Raw genomic sequence first — 21,313 nt, forward strand, 5'->3', positions numbered from 1 at the left:
GACTTTTCAAGGATTAAGGGGCCACTGTTCCTCATGCTGAATCAGAAGGTGGCTTTCTTTAAGGTTTGGAAAAAATCAACAAACACAGAAGAAATGAAATTGATGCTGATCAATCAATTGATCAGCAATTGATCAATTGTTACCAGGGAATAAAAAGCAACACTGCTGCCACCGTGCAGACTGCTTTATTACTCACTTCCAGGACAGTGCTTGTTGTAATCCTGAGACAGGCTCACTTGTTGACTGCAGCACAAGCTCTCTGTTCCACACCCTGACCTTCCGAGCGCCTACAGGTTGAGAGAGCAATGAGACAAAGCTCTAGGAAAACACTGGAAAGAAAATTTCCTAATTTTATGGGGGCAGAAGAGCAAATTTTGATGCACGTGAATAAAAAGGAGATTTCTCTTGTATCCCTTGAGGGCTAAGAATTCTGTCTCAGGCAGTTCTCCCATAGTAACTGAGTGACTAAAGGAAACGAGTTAGGAATTTCAGTCTGATCTAGTTCAGTCATACCAGTTTCCTCCACAGAAATGTTAAAATAAATGTTTTTGCCATGGAAATGTTAAAATCTTCGTATACATTCAAGATCCTCCCTAATCTGAAGTACTGAAGGTAAAAGCCCAAACCTGTGGAAGAGCAGTGCAGTTCAATGCGTTGACCAATACATTTAAGCTTTCAAAATGTAGTATTTATCATGGAAGAGATCAGTGACAGTCTTACAACAAAGGCATGTGCTCATCACCCCTTTGGCTTTAGGGCCAAACCAAGGGAAAAGTATTTACCAGTATTTAAAAAAACAGTGTGCAATGCTAAACTGCTAGTATGAGGGACAGTGGATGTACCACCCTAAACATATTCATCCATTTGGCACTGAGAGCCTATCAGATACTGCTTAAAGCTTGAGCAGAAATTTAACACTGGTGAAAGAAGCAGTTCAGGCAGTATCTACACAGTAGTATCCTCTCCTGGCATCTCACTGAACTGAAAAGCAAACCACAAAGAAAGTGTTCGAAACATCATGTCTATAAGAGGCCTCTGAGAACATCAGAACAGTGAAAAGAGCAATTAACTAGCTCAACTCACCCTTGCTTTAACTGGCCAAGAGACCACAAACACCAGCCAGTTCTTGCCTTGCCTAAATTCTGCTTGAGAAGCCCCTCACACATGCTGGTATTCCAAAGAAGTTTGGTCCCATACCTGTCTCTGGACAGACAGCACTCACTGCAACAAACTGCCCGTCTCCCCTCCACGTCACCCGAGGCCTCCCATCGTCCCAGGCTGAGGTCGGCAACACTTCCTGAAGTCACATAAAGAAAGTTGCATCAAAGCTCTGGAAGGCAAATGCTGCCTTTGTCTAAACAGACTGCTCTTTGAAGAGCCTTGGCATGGAAGCAATCTGTTAAAAAGTGTCAAGGCTACAAAGTTAAAAATTCATTATTCAAAATGTTACTTTAGGAAATACTAGAATTTAAACTGAAATACTTCAATCTGTTTTTCCTGCAAGTGCGTATGACTGTCTCTTCACATAATCACACACTATCCCTCCCCTCCACCAGGGTCTTTACTTATAGACCAGCTGAGAATAAGCTGGACATAAGAATCAAGATTTGTTCATTACTGATGCTGCTCATTACATATCTGTTCATTACTGTCACAACCCCTTGGAAAGAGAAAGGCATGCCATCCAGGCAATCAGTATGGCAGACAGAAGCTGGAATGAGAAGTAGTGATCTTTAAGGCAAACAGGTTCTTCACAGAACACAAGAAGAAATTTCAGTAGAATACACATAAAGAGGCAACTATTCAAAAGCTTTAATTTTGTCCAACGAGGCATATTTTCCCTTGTCCAGACAAGCTTTGTCCTGCCTGTCCCAACAGTAAAGCTGGAAGAGGCCACGTTTCATGTCTGCACTGTAGCCTGTGATGTTTCAGCAGTGACTGATTTAACTGAACAGTTTTAATTCTGTAACTTAAACACAAAAAGAAAAATCTGTTTTTAGCTGCCTGACTTTTCACAAAACAAAAAGTAGAAAAAACAAGACTCAAACAAGGAAGTGTCCGACAAAGGAGCACAGAGCTAAAATGTGAAGGAGCTGCCTCACGGGTGATGCTCAGGTAGCCCAAATTCTTCTCCGGCCTTCTGGGAGTTCAATCTACTGTTATTTCTGCTCTTTTCAGCCACACTGCATGCTATTTCTCTTGCTCGTGCAAAAACTTCAGTATGCAGCGCACATTCAGCAAAACTGATCATGCTGATTTAAGGGAGGGTTCACCTCTGCAAGCACTAGCACTTGCAAATCTTGCTTTGAGTTCTGTACGAAAAGTATTAAGTACTGCCAGCTGCTTTCTTGATTTAGGAGGAGGATAAAAAGGCAGGATTTCAGATAACACAGAAACAGAAGCAGCCTATGAAGAGAACTGCCAGAAAGGTCTTGGGAAACTGGCACCCCAGGAATAACAGAAACTCTCTTTACACATGTTCTCACAGAGACAGCATGTGCTTGACACAAAAGAACCCCAGCATCATACCGTCTGTTTGCGATGTGCTGCCTGTTTCCCTTCTGATCCATGGAACTGTGTCTCTTTTTTTCCCCAACCAAGAGCAACAAACTTTCCTGAAGAAGAAGTAATCATTGTAGTGGAAGGTTTACAGCATTACTGTACACTACAGACACAACCACAGCTTCAAGCCACACACACCTTCCCTCCAAATTTAATTCTAAAATCTTGCAGGAAAGTTACCTAGCCCAGAAAGTCCTTCAGTACATAGAACTTACTTGAATTTATTCTCACAAGTAAAAGTATTCTTCAGCTGTTCAGCAGCATTACAGGCTAAAATGTCTCCTGGTGCACATAAATGCTCAGCTCCATCTCCTTACTTACATGCTTACAACATACCAGTGACATCATTACAGCAACTTCATTTCAGTGCACCTCTCACCTTCCCCAAACTCATCTTGGTGGATTTGCTTCTCAGTAATTGGTTCAAAATCCCTCGTCATCATGATGAGTGTTTGCTGACCTGCAAGGCAGATGCTAAATACAGTACTGGTGCTAATGAACACTCAACATTCCCCTGTGTTGTCCTATTGTTCTGTCATGGGCCCGAATATGGAATATATGGTACTGCAGGGAACTAATCCTTCAAAGCACAAAATCTCACGACTGGAACAGAAAAACACTTTCAAATTTTTGTCCTCAAAAACATGCTTCCTTGTCTAATCTTACAAAAATTCTTTTCACTTTCAAAACAGTACCTGGCACTGTGAAGTATTTTCTCTTGAGGAAGGGCAAGAAGGCAACTGGGAGCAGTCAGCAGGGATTTATGAAGAGAAAATCATGCCTGCCCATCCTGAGAGCCTCCTACAATTAGATGACTAGCTTGTGGATAGGGGGAGAACAGTGGATTTCATTTATCTTGACTCTAATAAGGTTTTTGATGGTGTGTCCCACAACATCATCATAGACAAACTCATTAAGTATGGCACAGATAAGAGGACACTGAAAACCAGCAGAACTGCCAAGCTCAAAAGCTTGCTATGGGACCCTCAGCAAGGTTGTAGATGATGCAAAACTGGGAGAAGAAGCAGGTACAGCAGAAGGTTGTGCTGCTGTCCACAGAGATCGTGTCATGTAGGTGAGATGGGTTATCCAGAACTTTATAAAGCTCAACAAGAAAAAAGGCATGTCCTCCATATGGAAAATAATCATCTCAGGCACTAAGACAGACTGGGACCCAAGTGTCTGGAGAGGAGTTTTCAAAAAAAATTAACTACATGAAATCTACTTCCTTGGAAGAGCTGAAGGACTAATAACTCTTATACAAAACCCAGTCTTTTGAACCTGAACAGCTTCTGCTTGGATCACCAAAGCACCTCATGGATCATGAAACAAAATCTCACATATAGGATCAGGTAGGGGTTTTTCCTGCTTTAAGTCCTAGTTCCAATGACATAACTTTGTCTTTTTATTCTTCTCTATAAAACTTAGCTGTGTTTTATGTTTTGGCCATAAGGAGTTTCACTCCCAAAGGCAGGAAGCTTAGAGGCTGCTATTAATACCTGTTGCAAGCAAAACAAGCTCTTGGTCAGGACTCCAGCTCATGGTACTCAGACCGCTGTCCACACTTCCAACACATTCCACCTGCAAGACCAAAATAAGATCACAGAGGGGCAGGAATGTGAGTGCAGCACTACTCCAGCACAAAAGTAAATGGTCACCAAGTAGGGAAATGCCTTCCTACTTAAAATAAGTCACAAAAGTTACTTTACGAACAAAAAGAAACTTTCTGATTAAAGATGGTTCCAGAATGTTTATGATCTAAAGATTAACACTTTCTACCATACCTAGTTTAAATAAGGGCTTTACTCTCAACTCTCAGTCTTAAGTCAGCACATACAGTGTCAATACTAATACTGCCTGACAAGGCCTCTGATTACATTGGTAAAAAGTTCATTAGTCGCAAAACACAGACATAATGGTTCTTACCTAGAGAATTCCAACATGCAGTTAAAGTCTGATCAGCCTGTGCGTGCTGCACTGGACAACTGTACACAGCTGCACCAACTTAAAGGTGTATGAAAAACTGGACCAGTTTTATTGGCCCATTATGAGCATATAACAGCAGTGGCAAAGAACTTCTGTCATGCACTGTTATCCTGATTTGCAAAAGGCATGGAACAGAACAATAAATATACCATGGCAAGATAGTGCCATTACAGGAATTAGCCTTGGGTATCACAATCTTTTCAGGTAAGCAAAGTGAGGCTGGGCACCTATGGGCAGAGTAACTATAACCCAGGGACAAAGGGTTTCAGAAGAAGCAGAGGAACTTTAAAGACTTCCTTCTTGCTGCCTTGACTGCACCAAAAGAACACAACCTTAAAACTGGAAAGTAAGCCAAAAAGCCTTGAAATAAAGGATCTGAAGTTAAACCTCGTCTCTGATGCATCTATCAATGCAAGAAAAGTCTTGTGTATCACATGCTTTGTTAATTTTGATTCCCCTATGACATGTTTTAAGGACACCTTTTTCAGATACAGCTGACTGCATTTTTAAGTCATATTTGCAAATCAAACCCAAACAAGAATCAAAACAGTCAAGCTGCAAATAACCACAACCTTTCAGCTAACCCAGACAAACCACTGTCATCTCATGCCCACCTCCACCTGCACTGTTGGGCTGGTATCAAGGGAGCTGATTCACACTTCAGAGGGTGCTGCTGAAGATAGTACAAATCTGACATTGAGAAAGCAAGTATCTCAGTTCCTGCCATATTTGCTCAGCTATTTCAGTTTCCCTTTAATGTTTTCTAGGGCTTTTTCATTCCAAATGTTTCTCAAATCACAACACACTACACTTTCTCCTCTCTTCAGTTAAGTCATGTCAACGTGATGCTCTGGATCGACTGATTACACTGTGAGTTATGAATGGATTACTTTATTCTGTACCTAGTCTCAGCAAAATCCTGTTTTTGTAAGACTCTCAATCAGATCCTGTGCTGCTGGGTGTTTGCTAAGAGCCCTTCAAGCAAAATTAGAGGACTGGGGCTTTGGACAGGCAAGACATCAATTCCAATTCTTTTACAGAGTGTCTATTCTGTCCTTAATCCTGCTCAAGGCTCCCACGAAAATCAGCTTGTCTGCCCAGAGAAGGGAGACTAACCACAGCTCAGTAAGCAACAAACTTACAACTGCCCCCTGAAGAAATTACAAGTATCATTCTTTCCTCTGAAATCTCTCCGTACGATTGTGTCTTTTCTGCCATGTTACCTGCTTCGTGCTCAGACTGCAGAGCAGGATGTCTCCAGCTGCTGTAGCAACACACACACACTCCTGCTCTGGAAGATCTTCCATACCCACGATGTAGCCACTTCCATCCTCAGGCAAGAAACCCTCCTCAACCAAGGAAACTTCTCTTGTCACCTTGACACAGAGAGGGCAATAATTTAGTAATTACACGTCACCTCAGTGGGGTTTTTGCAGAAAACACAGTCTGATATCCATGGGTATATTTCATCGTATTGCAGTTACACAAAGCATTAACAGCAGAAGAGAGTATGTGAATGGCACCAGGAAACTTATCTTTACTTATTCATGGGAACCTATGAAGATCCTCTAACATTAGAAGTGCTAGGCAGACAATGAGAAACTCACATAAGGAAGCAAACAATAAATGACAATACCACAACTTCCAATCTGTCTTGCTAATCATCTTTTAACCTTCTTTTCATAAGTCCCCGCACAGTGTCAACATTAAGAGATGCATCAGTAGCTGCCTAAAGTGTCCCAGTACTATGAAGGGGAGACATAGCATAAAAAGGAATGTCTACGGAAAAGCATTTGCATGTGCACTAAGGTACAGCAATCTTTGAAAACGAGATCCCTGGAAAGCCCCAAAGCTCTTCTGTTACCTTAACTTTAGAGCTGAATGTACTGAAGGCAATTAGGTGTCTCAGAGCTGCACGGTGAGAAGACAGCAACCCAGCTTTAACACCAATCGTAACTCGGTAGCATTTTCTTACTTTAGCGATATGTTGGGGCTTTTTGCCCCCTAGAGTACGGTTTCAAAAGCTTCCTCCCGTGCTCTTCGCTACCTCTTTGCCTCCTTGGTTCTGTTTTGTGAACCGTATCTCTGATGCAACTGCTCGACAGGTCATGCTTAAGACTAAGCCACGTGAGTGATTCGTGTCAAAACACAGCCACGCTCTTAACGGGCCGATTTAGTATCTCAGAGGCACAGAGAGCCTCTTCAGCCACCGCGGTGCCAGAGCGGTGATCCCCAGACACGGTGCAGGGCAGCGAGCGGAGGGCGCAGCCGGAGGGTCCGAGCGCCCCACACACCGCCCGAACAGGGAGCCGCACCAGGAGACAAGAGAGCTCCCGGCCGGCACCGCCGCACTCCCGGAGGAACCCACGATTTATTCCGGCTCTGCAAGCAAAGCTGACCCCAACAACACGCCGGCAAGCACGGGCACTCCCGCCCGAAGCCGCAGCCCTGGCTCTCTCACCGAGTCCCCGCCGGGGCGGAGCTCCACAAGGCCGTACTGGGAGCCCACGAGGACCGTGCCGGGCTCGGCACCGAGGCAGAAGCACCGCGGGGTGCCCGCGGCGGTGGCGCAGCGATGCCCGCCGGCCCGGAGCAGCCGCAGGTTCCTCATGGCGCAGGGAGGCAGCGATGGACGCCCGGCCCTCACAGCGCCGCCATGTCCCGCGGGGCGGGCGGGCGCAGGCGCCGTGCGCGGAACCCGCTGCTCGCAGGGCGGAGCGGGGACCCGCCTTACCCGCCATGGCCGGGCCGGGCCGGGCCGGGCCGGTAGGGGCTGTTCCTTGGACAGCAAAAACAGTGCTTTGGATCCTCAGCAGCTCAGCTCCGTGTGCGGCTGCACACAGGATCACAGAATCGTAGGACCGCCAAGCTCGGAAGAGACCTTCAAGATCTCCCAGTACGCCCGTCAGCCTGGCACTGCCATTGTAACCCCTAAACCCTCTAAACCACATCACCCAGCGCCAGATCCGGACGCCTCTTGAACACCTCCAGGAACGGTGACTCCACCGCCTCCCTGGGCAGCCCATACCGATGCCTGACCACACTGACAGGGAAAAAGGGTTTGTAATATCTAATCTGAATCTCCCCTGCCTCAGTTTAAGGCCATTTCCTCTTGTCCTCTCCCTGCAGGCATGGCAGTAGAGACCAGCCCCCACCTCGCTACAACCTCCTTTCAGGTGCTTGTAGAGAGTGGTGAGGTCTGCCCTGAGCCTCCTTTCTTGAAAATAAACAAATCCAGCTCCCTCAGCCATTCCTCATAAGACATGCTTTCCAGACGTTTCACGAGCCTTTTCTGGACACTTTCCAGTGCCTCAGTGTCCTTTTTGAAGTGAGGGGCCAGAACTGAACTCAGTACTCAATGTGTGGCCTCACCAACACCTGTGCCAGTGCTAGTGCATAAACTGACACTGGAAGCAGGATGATTCTTTTGCAGCCACTCTTGGCACTAACCAGGTTGAGACTTTTAAGGCACTTCCAGGCCAGCCTTCACATAAGCCAGTGCTGCCCTGTTGGCATCCTTTCTGTCACACTCTTGTCACCTCCCTCCAGGTGCAACTGAGGGGGAGAGTGCAGCTCAGCTTTCAGGGGAGAGAAGGACTTAATGCAATCACAGTTACAGCCTTCACACTTTCCCCTTTTAGTAGTGGAGCTCAATTCCAGCAGCACTGATCCTCAGTACAAGAAAGAAGGAGCTACTGAAAAGGGTCCAGTGGAGGGCCACAGAGATAATTAGGGATCTGGAGCTTTTCTCTCTTGGAGGGAGACTGCAAAAGCGGGGCTTTTTTAGTCCAGAGAAGAGAAGACTGAGAGGGGATCTCATCCATACATGTAAGTATCTCAAAGGCAGGTGCCAAGAGGATGGTGCCAGACTCTTTTTGGTGGTGCCCACTGACAGGCTGAGGAGCAAAGGCCGTACACTAAAACATAGGAAGTTCCATCTAAACATGAGGAAGAACTTCTTTACATTGAGGGTGGCAGAGCCCTGGAACAGGCTACCCATGGAGCCCGTAGAGTCTCCCTCTCTGGAGACATTAAAATCCCACCTGGACATGTTCCTGTGTAACCTGCTCTAGATGACTCTGGCCTTGGTAGGGGGTTTGACAAGATAATCTCCAGAGACCCCTTCCAACCCTAACAATTCTGTGATTCTTGTGTGATTCTGTGATCCAGTCTAATAGCCAAATGCTGAGGGAAGACAAATTCAGGGCAAATCGGTTTTGGCTATGGAAATCTGTAGATTTTATATCCTGTAATCAGCTTCCATGTGTGTTACAGTTTGGCACTTTAGGCCAGTGGAGAGATATCCCATCACATACCTAGCTTTGCTTTTTGCTCTTCTGGTACTAAACTTGACTAAAGTTAACGATTAAACTCTGTAAAGCTGGCTAAACTCAAAGAGGGCTTTCTTGAGACCAAGAGAAATGGGCGACAGCAAGGCTCAGTTATCACTGCACACAGAGGGAAGTCAAAGCCATCCTGACTTTGATAAGGGGATAAGGGCAGAAGAAGAGCCTTCCCGGGCCAGTCCAGCACCTGCCAAGCCCATCAGGGCCTGGCAGCACTAGGAGGAGGAAAGGCAGCTGCTTTATTACTAATTCACACCCTCCCTCTGCACCCTGTGCCCCGTCCCGGCGCCGCCTCCCCGCCTTCCTGCCGGGACGGGACGGGCCGTCCGGCCCGTCCCGTCCCGGCAGGAAGGCGGGGCGGCGGCCGCAGGTGGTTCCCGCCGGGAGCGGCTCCTTCCCGCAGCGCCCCAAAATCCACCCCCAAAATCCTGGGACGGGCGCGCGGCTCGGATTCCCCCCCCCGTCGCTTGCCCGCTATAAGCGGTGCCAGGGTGAGCGCCGTGCCAGGCTCCGTCCGCCGGCGCTGGTGGCCCCAGCGCGGTGCAGCTGGGCTGGCAGGCATTTCTGGGACACACACACACACACACACACAACGGGGAGGGGCAGTGGGACCGACTGATTGCCTTGTGCCCCTCGCAGCGGAGAGGTTTGTACGCGGTCCGCCCTGTTCTGTTTTCACAGATGAGTCAGCGCTAAGGCAGCTTTTGGCTGAGTGTATCTTTCAGGCGGTTCCCTGGCAACGGCTGGGCCGAAGAAAACCTGGAGCAGAAGCCGCTTGTCTGCTGCTGTTGGGTTTGTTGGAGGCTGTGGTTAACCTGCCTGGTGGTGCTTGCAGCAGTAGCTGTATGCCAGCAGACGGTGACTTCCAGGAGCATCTCTCCGTTTCTCGTAAGGAGGTGAGGTCTTATCTAGAGGGCTTTGGAAATGCAGATCTGATATGACTCCTTATAACTTGAACCTGAAATACTTATTTGATCCTGTTCATGGTGTGGACCCACGGACCATCATGCTGGCAAGAGGTAGACTTGTGATGGAGTCTTCGGACTGTGCAGGAGATACTTGGTACTGCCATTAAAACTCCGGGGTCTGTTCAGGGGAGTTGAGAGTGTTACTTCCTCCTGACGATAGTTCATTTGTGCCAAGCAAAATTAGCTCGGCAATGAAGCTCTTGGGTGTTCCCGGACCCTAGCTGAGACAACACCTTCACAAACGGTGCTTGTTGTTGGCATTTGTGAATGTGTTCAGCAGCAGGATCCACGACCATAGGAGTTCACTAAAAGAATTTCAGTACCTTTCCGAAGAGTGAACATTATCTGTAGTTGTCTGTAAAGCTAATGTGGGAACAGAAGGTGGCAGCAATAAACATGATGGCGCTTAGCAAAGCTCTAGGATGGGTAAACCTTCTTTCAGTAATGAGGATAAGTTGTTCCTCAGTGTGAGCTTGGGTAACATCTCTGTGTGCTCCATTGTATTATCTCCATTCACGTGTTGTCATACAGCTGGATGTTGTGTTCAATAGTTTTGTGTCTGCAGTGGGATTCACACTAACTCAACACTGCAACAATTTATTTCCTTACATATTTGCTTCAGATATGTTAGTGTCTGAAACTGCGGTTTAAAAAAATGCAAAAAATTATTTATAGATACTTTTCTGGAGTGTTGTTAGCTTTTTTTATACAGGAGCTGTTGGTGTCGGCAGCTCTGAGCAGAAAATCACACCTGCCATATGGTTAAGCACTTGAAAAAGTGCTCAGAAACGTGGCAGAATTGATTCTTACATATGATCAAAATTCATCTAAATGTGTACCTGAGTAGCTGGCTACATCTTTTAAGTTGGCCCCTTCTTTGAGAGAGAAGAAGAATGAGAGATCTACACTGATCCTTTCCAGCATGTCTTTTCTCGTTTGCTTTTGCACCTTGTGTTCCTCCTGGGACCCAGGTGGTTACTTTGGCCCCTGAGCAACCAAGTCTCTTTTGCAAGGGTCACAGAATTACTTTCTCTGGTGCATAATCCGTCATGTGATTCCATCCTACTGGATGAAGAACTAACACACAGCATACAGGATTTTTAATAACAATAGTCAGCTGACACAAATTGGTTAAAAGGATGCTGCATAAGGCTGGATTTTTCTCTAGACATCATGGTTTAAAATATTCGTTGAACATTCAGTGTTAATACCAGGACACGCCTACCTCCAATCCCTTGATCTAAGTACGTGCCTACCCCCAGAACTTTTTATCTTGCCATGTTTTCTGCAACCATTCCTTAACATTTTGAGTCCTGAATGCCCTTGTTATTGTTATTGATTTTGTATGTTCACAGGCTGTACTTATTTTTCAAACGAAAGATTATTTTTTATTACTGTTTCTTAGTTGCTAGTCCAGGCTAATTTAGGAATGAAAAAGGAAGAAAGCAGGTATGTAGAGGTCATCTGAACAGAGGAAGCCAGAGAGCAATGACCAAAAGTAGGGTTAGAGACTTTGGCTGGGTAGTTTGAAAGCTAGGGTATGTTTTTTTGTCTTATGCCAGACGTGAGCTTATTCCTTCTTTTTTATTTGCTTCAGGTTCTATAACAATGATATAATCAGGATCTGCTGTTACTTATTTACCTAAAGAATTTCCTGTTTTGATCTATTTCCTGAAAGAGATGAAGAAAGGACCAGAAAGTGGAGCGTATCCCTCTGCAGCCGTAGGAAATTTAGTGGAGTCAAATCCAGATGATAACAGCAGAAATGGAGCCTCAGCGAAAGACAAAGATGTGCTTTTCTCTTCTGGAGAACTGGAAAACATACAGCTGAAACCTAGCAAAGAAACACCCAGAAAAAAACTCTGTGGCTATTTAAATAAACTGGGAATCAAGGGACCAATCAAGACCTGGAAGTCTCGCTGGTTCTTTTATGATGAAAACAAATGTCACTTACTATACTACAGAACTGCCCAGGACATTAACCCTTTGGGGTCTATCGAGCTCTCCAGCGCCAGCTTTGACTGCAAAATGGAAAATGGAGAAGGGATTTTTGAGATCAGAACACCAAGTAGAGTTTTTACTTTGAAGGTAAGGGGCAGCATCTTCTTACGATGAAACATTCCCAGTCAGGACAGACAGATCTCTACTAAGGTATCTCTTAGCTTGAATTTCACTTTAGTCCTCCCAGCTTGGATTGTTACCATTCGGACCTAAATTACTTGCTTGATTTGGCAAGGGTGGGACTGCAGTATGTGTGAGATGGCTGTTGTTTAACAGAATGGCAATAAAACACGAAGTATGCGCTGAGTTAAAGAGTTGGGGAGTCCTGCAGTCCACATGTAATGTTCTGAACCGCAATGAACTCCCCTGTCTGAAATGATTGTTCCAGCAGGAATCGTTGCTAGATTTTTATCTCCGTTAAAGTTGCTGTTAAGAAGCTCTGTGGGTGATTCCTGTCTAAAATAATTGTGACATTTCTATTTAGCCTTGAAGCATAGTAAACCAAAACACGTTTAAAATTAGGTCAGCAGTCCACTGACATTCTGGTTCTTAAGGCTGTACTAAAGATATACTCTGTCCTCCCAAATCGGGGTTAGGAGCAGAGGAACAAATTCAGCTTAGGCTTGATACAGCTGGCCTTTATTTCTGCTGACTTGTGTAGCAAAGTGGTGGTCATCCCCTCAGGATATGTCTCATGCTGATGAGATTATTCCCTTCCTTTTCCTGTTTTTTGTTATATTAGGCAATCAGCAAGCAGGCAATGATGTACTGGCTGCAGCAGCTGCAAATGAGACGTTGGGAATTTTGCAACACTAAGAGCAGATTTCCTGTGGGCAGCTCCCAGCTTGTGAATGAACCTCTAGCTGGCAGAACAAGTAGGTGTGGCATATGTCAGCTTTTCTGTTGCTTTCAGCGGCCCCTCCATGGATGGTGTTCCTCATCTGTAAGTGGGCAGAGGTTTTGGCCAGATTTTTAAATGCAGGTGCCAACTATCAGTGCTTGGTCAATGTTTGAAACTTCTGCCTTATTATGCATACAAGTGAATAAGCTGCCTCCAAATCCACAGCAAGTGTTTGGAGATGTTCAGGTATTATCTTATGATCATGAATTCCATCTTGATTTTCCTCACACATGTGAAGCGTGCACATCTGGTATATCCCCTCCCTCTTGCTAGGCCTGTGAAATTTAGAGTGAGCAAGTTTATTTTCAGCAGTGGGATGAGGATGTCCCTTCCTAAAAGGGGTGTACACAGATGGGTGGATCAGGGGAGGGCACAAACAGGGTGTCTACCTGTATAGTTATGACTAGATGCACACTGTTTGAGACAAATAATCCCCTACCTAGTACGTGTGTGCTCTGAAAGGTTCTGGGTACCTTGGCATTTTGGTACAGCAGGCAAAAATTTGGTGACAAACTGTGGAGAGTTACCTACACATTAAAACTATGAAACATGATTTGGGATGTGGAAAGAGAATGGCAAAATCTCCCTTACTTATTTCTTCAGGCAGTTAAAAAGTTGAGTTGTTTAGGGTTAGTCGTTCTCATATATATGGCTGAAATCACTTGATTTTCCTCAGATAGATTATTGTATTTGTACATGGAAACTTCTGTAATTTGATGAAAAACTAAGGAAGACTGCTCTGCTGTCCTAGTTCCACCTGACCATTAGAACACTGAATGTATACATGTAGTAAAATGTTGTGGCTCTCAGGTTACATGAAAGAGCCAAAGTCCAGTGGAATTCTGTCTTGCTCATTTGCTTTTGTGTTCTGTTTTGTTTTTACATAGATGTAGTTGACAATGAAGACTTTCTGCCATTGGTGAAAACACCAACAGAAGCAGTGGGTTTAAAGGCAGCATCCTTGCCTGCACCCCAAACATCTACTGCTTTGCAGAACATCTCCCTTAAGCACCCTTGGACAGAGATACAGTAAGTGAATGATGAGAACTGGAGTACAGTCCACTCATCTGCTCATCTGCCACTGTGTGCCTTCCTTGCCTGTCATGTGTTGTTTGAAACAGGACTCCTGCCTAGGTGGAAGAACTGTGAATCAGCTTTTTTAGGATATTCCAGGCTAAAGTAAACTTCCTGCTAGAAGGTCTTTCACATACCCCAGTTCTGATGCATTTCCCATCATCTGTCTCTCTTAGCAAAGATCCTAGTGGCAGACCTGGGACTTGGTTAAGCTCTCTTCAGTGTAAGCAGTGCCTGGCATGCCTGTGATGCATCTGCACAGCACCGGTGGAAGGGCATGTGGTCAGGCTGAGCTGGACTCAGTAGGAAGTGATAGAAGCCCATCAGCACTTTCTGGTTGTTTTGAAGGACCTTGAATGTAGTGCATTCTCTAAAGCAGGAGCTCCAAGGAAAAGGAGCCATATTACGGGCTCAAGCACAACTGCACAGCTTGCTACTCCTCCTCCTGGATTTCAAGTTACAAGCCTTAGGCACGTACAGTTGCACAAGAACAACCCCATCAATATCTCAGTAGGTATTTCCTAATCACTTATTTACATATAAACAAAAATTTGTAAGTGGCCACAGATGTGGTAGGTAGCCAGCCACCTGCCAAATATTTTTGACTGGGAGGTTGCCTGTTGTTTTTTACCACCACTGCTGTGGCTATAATCTCGTGCCCATAGGAGGAAAGATCCCCCACGAGACCAGAGAGTATCAAAGTCAGCTATTTTTCAGGCTATGTATTTTCTCCTACTCACCAATTTTTGATTAAAAGTAATGCAAACATATCTCCCCCCGCACACCCCTAACTCCCCAGGCTTGCTTTTGTGAGCCTGAGCAGCAATTGTTGCTTTTCAGCTTCGAATTGTATTGCTCCCCTGGTTCTGTAAACCTTTTTCCAGGCTCTCTCTCACTGTCAGGCTGAGTCTTCATGCGTGTAACATATCTGGATCCATGAGCTCCTGCAGTCTGAGGGGAAAAACAAAGTGCAGCACGAGGGAGAGAAAAGCAGGAAAATTACATTAGATGAGGACTAACTGCAGACAACAGGGATTGAAGGTCTGCTGATCTTACATACCAGTATGTTCTCTGAGGTTAGTAATGTCTGTTCTGCTCTGGAGCCAGTAGCAAGGCAAAGGAGAACAGTATCTAAGTGGTAGCTTCATTTACAGTTATGAAAGTAGCAGACACTGAGTCTTTTGCAGACCTCAAAACGGGGCTTATTTTGTTTTAGTTGATGGGCAACACACGGGGAGAAGGGACGAGACCTGTATGCATACCTTTTTGCATAGGTTTTACAGAAAATACTTGTACATTTTTAGTTCTGTATGATGCTGTAAAATTATCTCTTAGTGCTTTTGGCTATATCTGTTAACAGCAGCTGAAACAAACTATTTCTGCATCTGACTGCAAATTTGTTCCTGAATCTCTCTACTACATTTAGTCCGTTGACTTGGCTGTGGTAAAGATATTTATAAAATGTAGCTTGGAGCACAGAACTGGTGCCTGCTTCAAATGTGATCATTGTTCCAGTTTTGGCTGTGCTGTTGGTAGCTGAGCTTTTCTTGGAACTTTGGGATTTCTGCCATGTGCTAAGGGAAGGGATGGAGAGAGGGAGAGAAGAAGAGAGGGAAGGAGAGAGTGGAGGGAGAGATATTGTTAGTCTACTGTTATCTTTGATCCCTCTGTTTCATCTGTTATGTATAGGACTCAAGCACATGGGGAAAGATCATCTGATTTTACGTTGCTGTGCTGGTACTGATTTTGCGGCATCTTCCCGATTTACAGCAGTTTAAGCCTTGCTCCCCTCAGATCCACCAATGCTGTGAACAGTTCATTTTCTCAGCATGTGAAGGAGATAGGTGTTGGGAGATGGAGTGGGAATTAAGGGGAAGTAGAGGCATCGAATAGTTTGGGTGTGCACTGACTACAGTGATCATGACTTCTCCTATTCACTAGCCTGTCTTGATTTCTTCTTGTTTCAGAAACACTGTCTACAATATTTGTGGCTCCAGGCAGCTCTGGGGGAACAATGAGAATGTCTTCAGCTTCGATGAATTCCAAGAGCATCCTGCGAGCCTGGATGAGGAACAAGAAGCAGAAGTGGAGGCAGGGTGTACAGGTGATTGTTACTGAGCTGTGCGAGCTGGTCTGAGCATGATGCCTTTTAGAAGGAATCAGGACTTAGCAGGAATGGGAAGGAGAGGGTGGCAAGTTGTCAAGGGATATGAAAACTCTTATCACATTGTCTCAAGTCTCTTCCTGTCTTGTTACCACAGGACTGACTTTTTTGGCTCTGCTTCAGGTTGCATCTGTCTATATCCTCTACCTCTGCAACCTTCTGCAGAGGCAAAAAACCCCAAAATCCATGTGCCAAGCTTATTTCTTTGAGGTAGACTCCCTGCACAGGCAGAGCCTAAGTGTAGCGGCTCCACTGCATGTTTGCCTCTCCATGGTGACAACTTGCATTTGCTGCGGGCAAGATACACCGACAGGATGCAAAGTGGATTAGCAGGTATCATAAAACTGCACAGCTTCATTTATTCTAGGCGTACCTGTGTCTGATCTCCACTGTTTCAGCTTCCATCCTGTGGATCCCAGCACTTCAATTTTCCTTGTCCTATGTGTCAGCCTTCTCTACAAGGCTGTTGTGAGTCCCCCCACAGCAAGACTTGGGAGTACACAGTAGCAAAGCAATTCTGTGTAAATTAAGCCTATCTCTCTTTAGTTAAGGAAGGGACCCTGGAGGATGGGAGGATGGAGCCCAGGCTGAACTGGATTAGGAAAGCCAGGTGGAGGAACAGTGGCTTCCCAGGCTCACATGAAGAACTGTCCAGGGAGAGGAACCCAATGGATAAAGTGAGTGTTCTACAGCAACAGATCCTGACGCTGACAGAGGAAGTCAAGTCACAGAAGGTAGGTATGGTGAAGAGACTGCTGCTTCTAAGGGCAGGGCCCTGAGGCTGGTTGCAGGGACTCTCTACATGTTGGTGTTAGGCTGAGAAGTGCTCAGCAGGCACTAATGGGACCGCTTGAAGCTCCTGGTGTTACCACTTTGTGTGATGGTACCCAGGACAAGAGAAGGCCTTCAGCCATTGCTAGGAAGTGCAGCCAGCTAGAAGAGGGAGGTAAAACAAATCTCAGTGTGCTCTGCTGGTATCTTGCTCGTGCATCTTTATTGTTCACTGAATACATGAAGTATAGTCCTGCATAGGTACTGTGGCAAGAACTGTGAGGTGGAGTCATGCTGTTAACAATAAGTCATTCTTTTTGAACAGTGATCCACCATTAAGGTGTGATTTGACTAGAGAAGTCAAGACACGAGTCACTGCAAGGGCTGTCTCTCATGAATGATACTGTTCTTCACAAGCAGGGTTGCCAGGTTCTCCACTAATGATGTTGGTAGCAATTCCAGCAGAAGAGACAAGAGAGCAAGGCCCATTGCTGGGCAGTCAATTGTATCCTTGATTTGCTTTTTAAAGTTTCTGAGATGGCAAGGCCTGAATCAGTAGCGTGTTGCTTGGGCAAGTTTTCATGCCTTCAGGTAGGATGGAGTGAGGGAGGACTCTGGCAGAGGGAAGATTAAAATGCATGTTGCAATTACCTCCTGGTAGCGCAGGAGGATGCAGACTGCATTATTTCCCTCCCATTTTACCACACTGCTGACCAGATCTCCAGGTTCTTTGCTGGGCCTCTCAAGAACGATTGTAGGAAAGCCAGAATTCAGACAGTGTGAGCAGTAGCTTCTCTGATACAATCCAGATAAAATCAAGTTATTTGTGACCTGCAGCAGAGACCTTTCAGGCCCAGCTCTGTGAGCAGAACTTCTCTGCTATAGTGTCAATATGGTTTTAAGATTTCTGCATTCAGTTTTCCTTCTGAAAGGAGTCAATTTCAATGTCTTGAGGACCTTTTACTGTTGGGTCTGTGCTGTCTGTGCTGCTATTGCCCTGGGGGAGCACTGTGATGTGATGACTTTGCATTCCCTTTCCAGGAGCTGGTTAAACTTCTCCACAAAGCTCTGGAGGCAGCCCAGCAGGAGAAGCGAGTATCTAGCATGTATCTCACTGCAGCAGAAGATAAGGACAGGCTGGAGCTGGTACGCCACAAAGTGAGACAAATCACAGATCTGACTAGTCGACTGGAAGCTCTTGAACAAGAAAAGAAGGAACTGGAGCAGATACTGACTTTGAGAGACAGCCACATCCAGGAACTCCAGGAACATGTGCAGCTTCTGATGGAGAAGAACCACGCCAAACAGGAAGTCATCATGGCCTTGACGGAACAGATGGCCCGAGAGCTCTCTGATCCCCTGCAAGAAGACAACACTGTCACTGCAGAGACATTGTATAAGCAGCAGGAGGAGATTGAGCACCTGAAGGTGTGTGAGATGTCACAGGTCTTTTGGGGGCTCCCATTTCTGTACCCTCGGGTTCAGTGGGAGGGTCTTTCTTGTGGGAAGCACAGAATATTCTTCTGCTAGTTGTTCCATCTGCCTCCAAAGAAGGGAGGCTGGAAAGGGCTCACCTGATGCCAGTAGGGTGCTGAAAAAGCATCTGGGTCAGTTTCAGCTTCAGCTCAGAGCCTGTTTTATTTGACTTTGCATCATCATTCAGTGCTTGCTTCTTTATTTGCTTTCTTTTGTTTCAGGGATGCAGTCTCATTTGCTGCCTTCACTAACCTGATCCCCCTTGTTTCCTTCTTGAAAACAGTTTCCCAGTACGTTCTGGTTCTTTCAGATCCATCCTGTTGTATGTACAGAGTTATAATGACCAGTTAGCATGTGGTGGAGAATTGCCCAAAGAGCCACTTGCTGGCTGCACTGTGGGAGTGTTTTTGCTGACAGCCGTGGGTATTTGTTTCCTTTAAAAAAAAACCCAACAAAACAAACCCAACAAAAACCAACAAAAACTAAAACCAAATCAACCAACCATATGAAACCCAAAAAAAGCACATATATTCTTCATCTTATTTAGTTGCTTCTCTAGCTTTATATGACCTGGACGTCTCTGTGTTTTTTAAGCATGTACGTGCATTTAGCATTTTCAAGTGTCTTGACCATGCATGACATTCCTATTTAATGTTGTGCCTTGGTTTCCTTTGTAGGCAGTATTTGTCCTGAGGAGTCCTGTCTGCTCCCCAGAACAAAAAAATTTTGGAGATACCTTATTGTTCTTAACATAAGCTGATGTCCCTGAAGTGGGAGGGATTTTAAGCCCCCCAAGAATTCTCCTTGTGTGACTGTTTTGCTTCATGGCAGGATGATATAGATGCGTACAAAACCCAGAACCAGTTTCTCAATTCAGAGATCCACCAGGTTACTCGACTCTGGACAAGTGTTGCTGAGAATGAAAAAGCTCTTCTGATGAAGGTAAGGCAAAATGACCTTTTTTCTTTGGTGTGAACTGTTACTACTTTATTTTCAAAGTTGGCACAGGAATGGATTTTGATCACCAGGAGTAAGCTTTCTTCACAATGTCTTTCTTTAGTGTGACCTTTTTTCTGCTTTGTGTTGTTCCCAAATTAGACATGATCATTTTTATTCTTTAATAGAAGTAAAATACCTACAAAGTTCAGTCTTAAGAGTGCTGAAACTTAACCCGATTTCTGCATTTCAGCTATGCTTCTAGATACAAATGAAAAAGCAACACTATGTAGGCAATCAGAAGAGTTTCCTGAGAGCTGACAGACTTGAGTCCTGGCTCATCTAATCATGATTTCTCTGCTAGACCTGGCATTGCCACGTGGCAGCAGTCTTCAGGTCTTATAGTTGGATCAGAGTTTTTATGTTTCTCTTAAGTTTTATTTTTATTTCTAGCCTTGTAAGTGTGCATAACCTGGTTACTCTCAGACTTGTTGAATCCTACCTTCTGGTTCTGAACCGCTTCCAGGCTGGTGGTGTGTGCTGGCATTTGTTCTGTGGGTTTTGACGAGGTTTTACTTGGGTTTTAAGGTATTGTCAGGAATGAATGTTTTAGGTTGTAAAGAATCACTGGCAAAGTTATCGGCTAAAGCAGGTTTAATATTGAAGTGAAAGCTTGACAAAGTTTGTTGACAAGGCTTGCTCTACTACTTACTGGATGGTTAAAGCACACAGAGGAGAAATAGTACTAAAACCTAAAATTGATAGATCTAAAACTAAAATCAATCAAAAATGATCTGCATGGAGGCTGTAGATGGAAAAGCATGATAATGGGAAAGGGCAAAGATAAAAGGAATAAGGGGGACCCTCCCACTGAGTCACGATGTTCAGCATGGACCCCTTGCCAAACTGAGTCCTGAACTTGACTAACAGTTTAGGCCTAAAGGTTTAATAGCACTAAGCTTAGTAGCACTTCATCAATAGTTTAGTTTAACCGGTTTAACAAAAGATTCATGTGGAATTTACTATAGCAGAACAGTGACCCACTTGTAGGCCTAACTTACTTACAAATCTATGATGCTTAAGAATCTAGGACAGCAACATTCATGGTGCATGTGCTGTAGCATATTCCCACTCGCACACACACAGACCTGTGGAGTATGTACAAGGTATATACCTGTGAAAATTTCCCCTCAAGTTCAGGGAACTACTCATGTTGGATGACTTTGCATCTTCTCAACAGGCAAAGAGTGCAGCCTCAAGGAGTGGAGGCATCAGCCCAAGATCTGTGGTCATTGTTTAGTGGTGGTCCTCCAAGTATAGTGAACTTGAGAGTTCTCTGACTCTGGGAGGTGTTGCACTCAGAGGGAGGTTGCTGGTCACAGGCCACTGTGGTCGGGGAGAGCTCAAAGGGTCTCATGTAGGGTTGCAAGAGAGTGGGCTTTAGTCACAGTAATTTTCCATCCTGGCTGCAATTTGGGCTGGTAACTTTCTTTGAAAGTTTGATAATGAAAGTGTTATTCCACTTGGGTTGTTCCACTTGGGTTTGCAAGGAAAATAAGCTTCCAATGCTGTTTGTTAAAAACCAGGAGCTTGTTATACAGCAGAAATTCCTGGGAGCAGACAGTGTTCCTGATAAGCTCAAGAGGTGCTTAGCCCAGGTCCTATTAATCAAGGCTGAAGCCTAATGGCGTTTCTGAGATCATAGTGTGGCCTGAGCTGGGGGATGCACCACCACAGGTATGTCTCCACAGTTGTGAATTATAAAACAGGGCAAAAAGCTGCTTCTGAAGTGTTATTGCCATTTTTTTTATCTGTTTGCTTTCTGGTTCTTAGAAATCCTGCCTGCCTCTTAACTTACTGCCCTCTCTGATCCTGAAATGGCTGTAACCTTCAGAAAGGAAGTAATCAGAGCAGCCCAGCATGCTCAGTGCGAGGCAACATGCTGATTAAAGTGGTAGTTTGAAAGTCTCCTATGCTCCTTCCTGTCCCCTCTATATGCAACCTAATTCTCTGTATGGTTTCTGTTTCATTCTTTTTTTCAACTGCTGCTTCCCACTGAACAGGAGACTTCACTGAGCTTCCTTTGAGACACTGGGTGAGTCTTGTCACCTTTGTGGCCTCAGTCCCC

General features: G+C 45.1%; 2 protein-coding genes across 3 annotated transcripts in view; one reads left to right on the forward strand and one right to left on the reverse strand.

Moving 5' to 3' along the window:
- The window catches only part of ELP1 (elongator complex protein 1), a 30,561-nt gene extending 23,414 nt beyond the window's left edge, over positions 1 to 7,147 (reverse strand). Inside the window, exons 1-7 of the mRNA XM_027884674.1 lie at positions 7,010 to 7,147; positions 5,772 to 5,924; positions 4,062 to 4,143; positions 2,942 to 3,022; positions 2,530 to 2,615; positions 1,198 to 1,297; positions 197 to 287 (exon numbers count right to left, since the gene is read on the reverse strand). Coding sequence (XP_027740475.1) covers positions 197 to 287; positions 1,198 to 1,297; positions 2,530 to 2,615; positions 2,942 to 3,022; positions 4,062 to 4,143; positions 5,772 to 5,855 — 524 coding nt within the window. The 5' untranslated portion in view covers positions 5,856 to 5,924; positions 7,010 to 7,147. The remainder of the gene's footprint in view (positions 1 to 196; positions 288 to 1,197; positions 1,298 to 2,529; positions 2,616 to 2,941; positions 3,023 to 4,061; positions 4,144 to 5,771; positions 5,925 to 7,009) is intronic.
- Positions 7,148 to 9,552: 2,405 nt separating this feature from the next.
- TBC1D2 (TBC1 domain family member 2) overlaps positions 9,553 to 21,313 on the forward strand; it is a 33,958-nt gene continuing 22,197 nt past the window's right edge. Inside the window, exons 1-8 of one of the 2 annotated variants that reach the window (XM_027884676.1) lie at positions 9,553 to 9,790; positions 11,541 to 11,950; positions 12,606 to 12,738; positions 13,652 to 13,793; positions 15,806 to 15,942; positions 16,549 to 16,736; positions 17,815 to 18,201; positions 19,081 to 19,191. In XM_027884676.1, the coding sequence (XP_027740477.1) occupies positions 11,543 to 11,950; positions 12,606 to 12,738; positions 13,652 to 13,793; positions 15,806 to 15,942; positions 16,549 to 16,736; positions 17,815 to 18,201; positions 19,081 to 19,191 (1,506 nt within the window). In that variant the 5' untranslated portion in view covers positions 9,553 to 9,790; positions 11,541 to 11,542. The remainder of the gene's footprint in view (positions 9,791 to 11,540; positions 11,951 to 12,605; positions 12,739 to 13,651; positions 13,794 to 15,805; positions 15,943 to 16,548; positions 16,737 to 17,814; positions 18,202 to 19,080; positions 19,192 to 21,313) is intronic. The other variant, XM_027884675.1, reaches the window with a different exon arrangement.

Source organism: Empidonax traillii, unplaced genomic scaffold (assembly GCF_003031625.1).
Source record: "Empidonax traillii isolate 1590-97213 ecotype Southwest subspecies unplaced genomic scaffold, ASM303162v1 scaffold152:size925058, whole genome shotgun sequence".
NCBI classification, from domain to species: domain Eukaryota; kingdom Metazoa; phylum Chordata; class Aves; order Passeriformes; family Tyrannidae; genus Empidonax; species Empidonax traillii.